This window comes from Tachypleus tridentatus, chromosome 4, assembly GCF_004210375.1.
Source record: "Tachypleus tridentatus isolate NWPU-2018 chromosome 4, ASM421037v1, whole genome shotgun sequence".
Classification (NCBI taxonomy): Eukaryota; Metazoa; Arthropoda; class Merostomata; order Xiphosura; family Limulidae; genus Tachypleus; species Tachypleus tridentatus.
The window spans coordinates 100119920-100132505 of record NC_134828.1 but is presented as its reverse complement, the minus strand read 5'-3'; the positions used below and the strand labels follow the sequence as shown (position 1 = coordinate 100132505).

The window sequence follows — 12586 nt, the reverse complement described above, 5'->3', positions numbered from 1 at the left end:
TAATAATGAGTGTGTGTGTGTATATATATATATATATATATATATATATATATATATATATATATATACATATGTTATTATTTACTGTAAAATTACGGAATCAAAGAACAAAGTGCTGTGCAGCATCAAGTAGAAGAAAGAAAATTAAAAAATACCTAAAACTAGTGAATTATTTTTGGTATGAAAGCAAAACACTATAAAAAGGTTTTAACCAAGATAGAAAAGGTCAAAAAAACAATGCACCAAAGAAAGAGAAAAACTGAAAGATATTTCCAAATCTGAAGTATTAGTACCTGACACTTATGGGAAAGAAAAAGAAGTAAGAAAAATAACAGTAATAATAAAGGTGAAGGTGAAAATACAGCAATTAAAAAAATATATCAGCATATATAAGAAATTTTAAAGATAAAGCCATAACAGATGATATGAGACAATCTATTTTAACTTCATATCATGAAAACCAAACAGACTATTTTCAAGGGATCTAACACATAACAAATTTTTCGAGGCATGTTATAAAACTACACCTAAATATAGTTAAATTCAACAGTTTTAGTTATGCTACTCGGTAATTTTAGATGCAACTTATTATGAACCTTGTTGGTTATTCCTGAACAGTAAAAATGGGTCTTTTGTTTTGTTCTGTAATCTGAGTTTGGAAAATCCTTTAAAAAATATTATGATCACTGGAAAAACAACGACAAACTATTCATAAAGAGGCACTGGCTGTAATTCACCATGAGGCACTTCTAAAATAATTTTTTAGTGTGACATCATGCTTTGAGAACATTTATTAATGTTTTGCAGTCATTCAGAATAATTAAAAGAAGAGTATATAACGAGATTTTTTGTGACAAGTAGAACTACTGGCAAAATATGATGATATTGTGAAGGAAGATTTTCATATATCAAAAGGTTTCAAGGTTTCATAAAATACATACGTACCAAAATTCAGAAAAAATAATACATTGATTAGGAGAGTATCTGGATAAAACACTGAGAGCTGAAATTAATACATCTCTCTTTTCATGTTGTATTTTTTATACAACTCAAGATATATTTTTTAAAATATTGTTTGTTTGTGGCTAAGTACAAAGCTACACAATAGGCTATCTGTGCTATGCCCACCAGGAGTATTGAAACCCAGTCTCTAGCATTGTAAATCCATAGGCATACAGCTGTGCCACTGGAGGACACACACACACACACACACACACAACACACACACACACACACAAAAGAAAAGCAAATGAGCATAGTATTCAGATATGATTATGTTGAAAGGAATAAACATATGAACTGGTTAAACAAGATATTAATCAATTATCATTATTATTAGGATTTACTACAGAAGGTATGACAGGTAAGGTATCAGATATATTCACACAAATCTGAGCACTTGATATGTGCTTTCAATAAAACATAACCATACAGACAATGCTATTTGAAAAGTAACCTTAAATTCTACATTTTGGTCCTATCATGAAGTATTGTTTTACCACAACACCTGAAAGTTTTCCATGCTTAAACTTACCTTGGCACAAAGATAGTTAGCAGCAATTACAGTCTGATATTTTTTCATCCTAAGGTATTTCTGTTGTTGAACCCAACCCCGCCAAGTCTTCTGTATCAACGTTGCCAGCTCATTAAGACGATGTCCCCGAAATTCTTCGAGCTCAAACAACTGTGGAAGAACAATCAGTGATGTCGAAAAAACCCACTTGTAGAGAAATATATATGTAAAAACGGCTTCTTTGGGTTGAGAAAATTTTTTGCGTGGAGGAGTGAACAACGTTTCAACCTTCTTCGGTCATTGTCAGGTTCACAGGTTTGTGAAGAAGGTCGAAACGTTGTTCACTCCTCTACGTAAAAAATTCTTCTCAACCCAAACAAGCCGTTTTTACATATATATGTGGAAGAACAAATTTTATTAGGCTAACACTGTAATGAAAACTAATATAAAATTTAACTAGTGAATGGAACGTGGAAGTATTAATTAAATAAATGGCCATATATTTTAAATTAAGTGCAAAATTTTCTAAAACTAATAACTCGAGTTCAAGAAAATTTAAACAAAAATCACTATAGTGCACCCAAAGAAAAGAACTCTAAATGTAAAATATCTAGGTTCTGCGGGATCATTCTACACTCATAGAGGTATCAGAATAATTTCCAGTTGGAAACATTAAGTTATTAATTCAGTATTATATCTGGAAATTGAGAGCTTATTTACATCCAGTTAAAAGGTAAGTTAACTAGTGATATGATTACACTTTATATATATTTCAATTTCTGCATATTAATTGAAGAAATACATATCCATTTACAATGGTGAGGTTACTTCAATGCATTTATACTTAATACACTTTATGTATATTTATTAAATTTATTTTTATACATTTTGCTAAACAAAAGAACTGTTGCAAACATAATCATATAGTTGCAGTTTTTTTTATATTAATGAAAATTTATTCTTACCTGGATATTCATGATAGCATTATAGTTGTTTCATTACTAATTATAATTAGTATACTCTTTATAGTGCAATGACTATTTATGGCAATGACTACTGTTTACAGTATTTTGTCTATTACAGTTCTTATCCTGCTTTACAGCCCTTAGCAGCAGATGGGAATTAGCTATTATATGACAAGTCAAGTATACCTACCACTCTTGGGTTTTTGATGAAGATTTTGGTACGACCAAATGTGTACTCTGATGGATGGATAGGAAGGTCATGTAAAAGATGAGTAATTCCCTCTACAGGAAGGCCTGACCAGTTTGGCCAAGTCTGCAATGAACACATCTTATAGCGCTGGAGAAAGATGTTGTAGTCTTGTCGGAAGGCATATCCCGCACGTTTGACCCTGACATTTTCTAACAAGCTAATATGAAAACAAAAACGTGTAATACACCTTGCATACAACTATTCTATATACTGTAGAAATTTGTGTTTTTTCTACATATTAATGTATTACTTACAAATATACTATGATCTCTTACCTACATGAAGCACAAATGACTTCGAGATTCTGCCTATAATTAATTCCTAGATATTTTAAAGATCACTCAACAACTTTTGTCATTCTTAAGATATGTTAATTCCCAATATTAAAGTTTCTCTAGAAGCAGTTTACTGTGGATTGTTTTATAATAAATATGCATAGATAAAGTTACAAAGTTGATTAAATATAATTCCTTATCCCTCTTTTGTTTTTATAAAAATTAAACACTTACCCTAAATATTGAACTTGATGATTTACTAGTGCCATTTCAAATATCATGGGTTGTTTCAATTCATTTGGCTGAAATAAAAACAAAAAATAGTTAAGCAGTGTCCAAAATGATAAAATAATAAGATCTGTAATAAAACTAGCATTGCAGTTATCTGTTATGTATTTCATGGAAACCTTTCTTGTTCAGTGATACAGTGCATTATTAAATACATGACCTGATAGAAATGTTGAAAATTTTCAAAGAACAATAAAAGTATTTCTCATTTTATAGCTGTCCAGTTGACAAACCTTAGATGAAACTAGGTATAAGAAAATAAACTATAAAATTAAGTTTTTATTTAAAGGTTATTTGATATGATATTTTATTTATTTATGTTATGTGCATAACTGTAATTGAAACCATACAAGTATCTAAAATAACTAAGAGCTTGGCTGACCTTAATACACCTAATATAGTTGGGCTGCTTAGCTTCCAGGTTTTTCATCAAGGCTCCTATTGAAATCTTGAACTGTATTCCTGTAGTTGTGGGGCGTTTCAGGGTTGTTCTCCGTGGGTTCCCTACAAAACATTTTTCATATATTCCAATTGTCTTTCTGATTTAAAATGTGCAATTTTTAGCAACATTTCTATAACTGTAGGTTTCAAAAGAATGAAAACTAGGCATACTTGGATATTAGATAAAACTCAGAATATGCTGAATAGTTTCCCATGGATTACTTTCCTTTTCTTTTGAGACACCATCTGAGAATTTGAGTGGACTCTTTCAGCACATTGATCTCTTAGAAATGTTTATTTATAAAAACAGTAGCATGGCTCTAGAGAATGATGGATCGTAATTGGTTGTAGGAATGTTGGTTCAGTTCTTTATTTTGCAAGATTAGTAGGTGAGTCTAGAAATCCGTAGCAGTGCAGCCACGAGGAGCAGCTCCAATATTATTATGTCCAGATTTGAGACATATTTTACAGCATAAATAAACTTGTTTAAACAGTCACTCCAAAGCATTAATCATGACTCAAGAATACTGATTCTCCTTTGCCTCTCAGGGCCATATTGCTGCAGTTTTCTATTCATTTATCAACCTTGAAGAAAGAATAAAATTGAACTAACATCTTCATAACAAATTAATAATCACAATGTTTCAGTTCATTTTCTCAGAAATACACTATTTCTAAGATCCAAAACCCTTCTTAATAGAGCTCTCACACAGCAGAAGATTGGCCCACCAGGACACAGGACAATTGCCTGATGAGTTGGTGAATTATAAATTGATTTTAATTGTTTATAAAATATGCAGCATGCGATATTGTCTGAGCTGATCATTTAATGCAAATTCATTCCTAGTTCAGATATGAAGGACTCAGTAAAGAGTCCAAAACATTTTATCCAAACCAAAAAATAAAACATGAAACTATTTTCAACACTGCCTCATACTTTGTCTATAAGAAAGGGCAGTTGGTTTTGTTGTTTGTTACCAAGCAAAAAGCAGCACAAATGGATATCTGTGCTCTGCTAATCAAACATACAGAAACCCAGTTTCTAGCAGTATAAGACATACCACTATACCACTGGGGGGGGCTTCATAACCTGGCATTCCTCCTCCAAGTAGTAACCATGCCTGACAATGGATGTCTACGAGGATTAGATGAGACCCTGAATTTTTTTTAAGTGTAATGTGAATGATGGCTAGAAATAAAAGAGTACAAAATAAAAGTATTGTATGGAACTGACCATTATACTGGTTAAACAAATAAAATTTGTTTAAACATTTTCTTTTAACTCCCTGAATAATTCTTTAAGTGTTTTGAAATCAAATTTAAAAATTATCATTACATGCATATACAATAAGTTGATAAATCATATTATATTACAACCATAAATATATTTACAAGAGTAATAATACAAACATTTTAAAGCAAACTGATATAACTGCAACTTTTAGTTGGTATCTCTGATTTTGTAATGGCATTTATCAATAATTATTAAAAATCATGATACAATAAATTTTATAACAATAAGTTACATGCAATCCTAGTTGTAATATACCTTTAAATAAGACATTCCTTTTGTGACCAACAAAAGTAACACATTTAACACTTTAGTGCTATAGCTTATAACTATTCTTCATTTCACATTTGAATGATAAGTTTGTAGCTGAAGACTTGCATCGTAACTGTGTAACAGACAACATATAACTATATAATAATTAAAGTTTTCAATTCAATTAAATGTTTAGTTAGTATTAATTTTCATGGGAATTGGAAATATCTAGGTTGTACAAGTTCTTTCTAACATGTTACCTTGCAAGCAGGTCTAGCATTATGAAATATACAACAGTTAGCAGCTGTCTAGGTGGCATAGTAAATGTGCCATGAGACAGTTATTATTATAATTATAGTTTTATTTTACATGCTGGAGAAGTTTAACATTGCTCTTTTCCTTTCAACTGTACAGTTAAATCACATCACATTTGCCACTTCTCACAGTCCAAAGACACTCATGCAATGCCTATTTCTGAATCACCAAACATATGGAGTAAACCAGCCAACAGAAGCCACTTCTCCTTTATTATTATTAACTATTTTGTATCATTTTTTTATACATTTTTATGTATTTATATACATCAACACATTTAACACCAGTTGCCCCATGTAAACGAGACCATTTTTAAACTATTAGTTCTTCTATTTCTATACGATTTAAAAGTTGGGCAATGACCTCAGTACAGGGTCCTCTCTGTCTAGAAATATCTTCAAGATTATTCTAGTAATAATGCTCAATTTGATTTACCGTCCTTTCCATGTACTGTAATACTTACTCCACTTCTATATTTCCATCCTCTTTCCTCTCGTGTTCCATTTGACCACTGTGACTTCTATATTTTTCTGTTCACTCACTTTTTATTATATTTCAGTGAAGACATAATTCAGAGGTATTAGCAGATTGTCTGTGTTGTCCAAGGGCATCACCTCCAGAGCTGGGTGGCCCACTTTCACAGTTCATTATGTAATGTGGCCTGGAATGTAGGTCATTATTAGATGAGCCTTCAAATCTTTCAAAGGTTTTTGGACAAAAAATCTGTCTATTTTCATGTTACTGATAATCAGAGAAGTTATCCTTGTATGCTTCATATTCTGCTGTACACGAACTGGATTGTCCAGTTTTAGCCACTAGCAATTCATATATCTATTCCACACCTTCAGTTGTGTTGACCAGTCTTGACTTGTCCCTCCATATCTTTTTGCCAATCTTCACTGTGTTTAACTTAATACCATCTGCTTGAACCCATTCAATACCCCTAATGTTTTCCAGGGGGCATATCTTCTCTATATTTTTTTTGGCCTTATTGACCTATGACTTTATTCTTATTTCATCTGCCTTCCCTTTAAAGTGCTGATATAGTAGTGATTGTTCTGAGAAGCACTTGACTGGCTGGCATGCTTTGTCTTGTAGTAATGATTCTCAAACCAAGCTAGAAACATAGAATGCCATAGGTGTCAGTTTGCCTGTTCCAGTTGTTATTCCTTTGGCTACATTCTGCACCCTCTATAACTCAGTAATTGCTGACTTTGCCTCTAATGCAAACCAGTAGTTTAAAACTTCATTCAAGTCATGACTATAGTTCTTACCAGATTGATGAAGTTATTTGGCTGCACTTCATGGGCTGCAAATGTTTGAGAAGAGTGAGATTCTTCACAGATTTCTCTCTCTCAGATAAGATTGATTCTATAGGCCATTCAAACACCCAGAAAAATGACATTTGTTATGTAGAACTCTCTTGTCTTTATATACCAGAACGAATAAAGAAGTACCAATGTGATATTATGTAGCAAGATTTACGTTGTTGGATACACTTTCTGTACATTTGCAGAAATGTCAATTGTATGCATCTTCAAGATCAAGTAGCCCAACCTGCACTGTACTGTAATAAAAGACATACATTTCTAGATGTTAAATGTTATGTGTGTATCTATCTGACCACTTGAGGTTTTGTCCTCCCTCATTGGCAAGTAGACAGTTCCTTTCCTTGAAGTCTTCTATGAGTCTTTCTCCTGCTACCTTTTCCATGAGTTTTACTCATCCATTTGACATTGATATTAGCCTATATCCATTAATTGTGCAATGATCTTTAATGGGTTTGGACAACATTGCTATTGAGCAGTTGCTAAAGTTGTTTAATTTCTTATCGATAATAAATAAATTGGTTGTTTTAGCTCTTCTCTTCCACATAAAGAAATTTTGATTTTGAACTAACTCACACCATCTTTTCCTTTCACCCATACTATATAATATTTAAGTGAAAAGATAATTCAAAAGTATTACCAGGTTGTCCGAGGGCAGCACCTCATGCTGGTACATGCTGACAACTCTGTCATTTTTCTGGGTGTTTTAACAGCCTGTAGAATTGCTTCCTGTTGTATTTTAGTGTTTACTTCTTGTTATGCACATCTCATAGAGGCCTGCTGATACACCTATATAAGAATTAATTGCTTTCTTTTCTTCACAAGCTTTAAGAGATTCACCATTTGGCCCTTTGATCTCCTGTGGTTCACATATCCAATTGACACTATTTCTATAAGTTTTGCCAGAATCCATAATTATTCTGGTGTACCTGGATTGGTTGGATGATATTATTGACAAAAATCATCCTATATTGCTTTTTTCCTGTAATTCTACTTTTTTCTTCAATACTGACGAAGTCCAATGGACAGACCTCATAACTATTTATACTCATTACAGTTTACTCACCACTAACATTTAATATATTAAGTGTATCTTCACAAAATCTGGCAGAGTTTTAGTAAACTTGACAACGATTTCCACAACAATCAGATATTTTAATGAACGATTTTTTTATTAATATTTGTTCATGAAATTGTCGATTCTTTTTTTTTTAACTAGTGCAATTTCAAAGTGGTTTTCATTTTAAGATTTTTCTTTTTATTACATTTGATGAGTTGTCTACAGAGTGATAAATAAAACAATAAACATAATAACAGATAAAATATAGTTTTACTGAGAGAAAAAGTTATATATGTATTTAAGAGGTATTAGAGGTTACATAAATAAAATTCGAGATTTTTGAGACCTAGAAAAGTATCATGAGGTTTTAAAGTATGTACCCTTAGAGTTTCAAGTGTTAAACATATTCCAAAAATTTTCTGTGTTAATTTTACTTTCAATATCTAAAGTTGAAACCCATTGTAAATAAAGTATATATCATCAACTGTCTTTGTGCACATTTCAATCCCACTTTCTCTTTTATTACACCTTTTGGCCTTAGTATGATTTTCTAACCTCAATCTCCTTTTTCAGGCTTGCTCTACTTCTGTTATCTTCCATCTGGATTTGTTGTAACTATTATGTTTGCTCTACTTCTTTATATCTTCCAATATTTACTGTTGATTTGTTGTCCTATTAGAAACCTCTAGTTAAATGTTTGATTTTATAAGGTGGAATTGTTATCACTGCTCATTAAAGGTAATAGTTTACATTATAACTTGAGGAATACACTACATGTGACAAAGTTGGAGTCTACAGCTGAGTTAGGCTATCCCCCTCTCTGATGTTCTTGTAGAGGCATTGTTATTAGTTGGAATACAGTTGATATTCTGTAGTGCATCCTCCAATCATTTTCCATTAATGTTGTGGTCAATGTCCAGTCAAAAAAGATTAAAGTATTCTATAAAGACGACTCTTGTGTCCATATTCATGAGCGGATTCAGTTAATTAATCCATTTTTTACTCTCTTATAACATTACTAAGAGTATACAAATTGCTCAGGACATATTTTTTGCAGTGATCTCCAGGCACACTGCCTCATTCTCTGCTTCTATTGTGTTTCTAGAAACAGGCATTTGGCAGCGGTCAGTATCAGCATCAACAAAGATGAGAAATCCTCTTTTGAAATCCCCCCCCCACTGCCAATGATTCAAAATATACTTTGGTGGTTTTCCCATATAATAGTTATCCCATAGTTTTGTTTTTTGGATCATTGTACTATTGTTCTCAACAAACAGCTTTTCAATGGTAGTTCTTCTAATTTTGTGGCTATGAGTGTTCCAAGATATTAACCACACACATTACTTATTCATTTTCTTCCATTTACTTGTCTCTTCTTGTTCTTTCCTTTATCTACCTTTTCTTACCTTTCTATCTTTCCTTACCTTTATCCTTTACCTTGAGACACATTTACAGTCCAAGTTACATGAGTTCATAATTTAATGTTCTTTCTGGTGCTGATGGCTATGTCAATTATATCCTCAAACAGATCAGGGGAAGATTGTTTTTAACACAGAACATCAGTCAAAACAGTAGTGAAGTTCCTTTCCTTGTGCAGTGAATGCTACATTTGTTCAGTTAAGAACAGATTATGAACTGATTTTTGAAATATTCTTGGCTTTAATTGTTTTTGGATTTGGTAAAGCATGTTTTAATTTGTTTTAAAAAGTATCCAATATCTTTCTTTGCTGCACAAATCAGCCAAAATTAGAGAATCCAGACTGCCTCCTTAATATATCTGCTGTTAGATCTCCTATTTTTCTGTGGAGCCTATCCATTCACTCTCAAGGTAAACTAGTGACACCTGACAAATACTTTTGTGATACAGTTGCCAACATGTAAAATGCGTTTTTTGTAATAAGGATGGTTCACGGTTTTAATATCCTAAACCTTTCAATTCATTATTAGGAAAGTCATCTATTAATCAATATTAGAGAAAACTAGCTCAAAATAATAGATACCTCAAGTACACATTAAACCCCTCACAATGAGTGAAAGAAGAAAGGCAGTATTTTGAAAAAAATCTTTGAAAAATAAACTAAAATTGCTATCAGATCTGTTAAAACATATCCATCCACCATAAAAGAACACACAACAGAAATGCAGCATACCATAGACTGGAAAAAATTAAAGATTGATTGATATAGAGAAGAAATGGAAAACAAGAAATAAAAAACACTACATATTAAAGCCCAACAATCAACAGAGATAAAGGAACAGAAATAAACAACTGATCAGATGAACTAATGAAAAAAGAACCAATCTGAAAGCAGAATCCCTATCCAATAGGAAAACAGATCACAGAAAAAGTCTCATTCAGGAATACATCAGAACTTCCCATATTCTACCTCACTGACCTAAAAAACAAGAAGAAGAAACACACAAGTATTTTGGAATGTCATCAAAACAATATTTAAGGCAAGGAGTCTGATATTAAAATCTTTCTGATACAAAGTGTACTGTTGTCTAGGATCACAGCAAAGGAGAACAATGGATGAATCCAATAGTGAGAAGATTATAATTTACATTTATAATGTGTACAATGATTAATATTTATATGAAGATTTATTTGATGTACAAAAAGCTATCTCATTAAGGCAAAGACATGTTACAGAATGACCATATTTTTGTGGACAATGCTATGGTGGATACATCATCAGAAAGTTGTCAAAACAGGTTCTGAGTATCACAATGGAAATAAACATCAAGGATTTTAATAGTGTTGTAAATACACTGGACATAAGTAATGAAACAGCTATGCTGGAAAAAGAAAAAGTTGCAGATTTTAGTACTAAAAAAAAATTAAAAGAAGAAAAAGAGGTTCCTTGCATATTGATGCTAAGCCTAACTAGATGGACAATTTGAGCATCACGAAAAAAACTAATAAGCTTTTCCATTCAGCTCTAGATAAGGGAATACAATACATAAATATATCACTTTAGTAAAATGCCAGATCAGTTGCTGAAGTACTTATTAATGCTCCCCTTCCCCTCTCTTGTAGTTTACAAACCAGCTAATATCCTGGGTTTCTGAATTCCAAGTACACACTTAAAGAGCTGCACAAAAGTCCAATGAAGCTGCACTAGGAAACTTAACATATAATGGTAAACTTGGATTATTTTGACAGGATTGTTTTAGATCCAAATCTTGTGCTTCATAACCACAGCTTTCACTTTGCATATTATAGTTGTTCATGATCACAAAATATAATATGCATATTTCTTCACCTTGAATTTAAACCTGAAACCTGTCACATCTCAGTGAGCGTTCTACTAACTGAGATAAAGGTATGAGCCACTACAAATTACTAGCAAGTCACTTTTAAGATTTCAAACTGTTTTAACCTTTCTCCTCTGCAAGTTTCTTAAATTATGGAAAATACTGAAATGTTCCTTCTTTATTGTGTTTATGAAATGTTTGAAAGCAGAACCACTAACTTCATCTAGACTGGTTTTCATAAAATTCCTATCAAAACAGAAGTAAAAAAAGAGTCAGAGCAAACAAGAAAATACAAATATATGTCCCATTAATAAAAAAATCTATATTCCTGTTTTTTACTTGTAAATTTGCAGTTACATTTTGTGTACTTTGATCAAACTTGTACTGCTTTTCATTCTATTAGATCTATAACATTAATTGTGGCAAGATAATGTATTTGCTTTGATACTTTGAAAATTTCCTTCTTTTTGTAAATGTTATTACCTTCACAACAAACATTTTGTATCATTAACAATTGTGCTGTTAAGCAATTAATATGTATTAAAACCATTGACAAACAAATATAAAGATACTACAATGTACATTTATAATTTACAACATCCATAACAAATGTTTTAAAAATAGGACAAAATAAAATAAAGTTAGTAACAGTCAAATTATAAGGTTTGTTTTATATGTACATACACACACAGTCAAAAAAACGTTGTAATGGCATGTCTTCAAAACTAAAAAAAATACATGCAAGAATACCTCAAACCTGTCTATTATCTCTATTTGCCCCAACTTTTCAATGTCTTCCCATATCAGAGGTTAATAACTTGATATTTCACTTGGCTTATAAGTTATTTATTTAACTTAAAAACATCATGCCTTATATATGTATTAGCTCAAGGCACTCATAATTTGTTCGGAAATAACTTAACATTTTGAGATTACATGAGATAGATGAATACATTGTGAATGCTCAAAGTGGTAATTGTAAATAATAAAATGAAATTTGTGTTTCTAGATCTAAAGTTTGATAATGTTATGGCTGTCTTAAAAGGAATGGTGTTACCTGCTCCAAAAGATACAATTATCTTCAATGGCTGTGTCCCTACTCAGATTAAATTAATAATTTTGAAGATGACCAGTAAAGTTAGCATACCTTTTTGTCATATTTATAAAGTTGAAATAATTTATCTTAAACATTAGAAATCTGGAAATTTTACTTGTTAAAACATTATCTTGAGCAGCTTTCAACCTTCAGAAAATATTAGAGTAAAATGGATGAAAAAAGCTATTTTAAAATACTGCCCAAATCCACTGACTAGTGACTAAAATTCTGAAATCTTGTGAACATCAAAAATA

At 31.6% G+C, this 12586-nt stretch overlaps 1 protein-coding gene across 5 annotated transcripts in view; it reads right to left on the bottom strand.

The window, feature by feature from the left end:
* The window catches only part of Myo95E (Myosin 95E), an 88194-nt gene that overhangs the window by 36315 nt on the left and 39293 nt on the right, over window positions 1-12586 (bottom strand). For all 5 annotated transcript variants that reach the window (XM_076500140.1, XM_076500142.1, XM_076500144.1 and 2 more), the window contains exons 11-14: window positions 3674-3795; window positions 3238-3305; window positions 2669-2885; window positions 1535-1684 (exon numbers count right to left, since the gene is read on the bottom strand). In XM_076500140.1, coding sequence (XP_076356255.1) covers window positions 1535-1684; window positions 2669-2885; window positions 3238-3305; window positions 3674-3795 — 557 coding nt within the window. The remainder of the gene's footprint in view (window positions 1-1534; window positions 1685-2668; window positions 2886-3237; window positions 3306-3673; window positions 3796-12586) is intronic.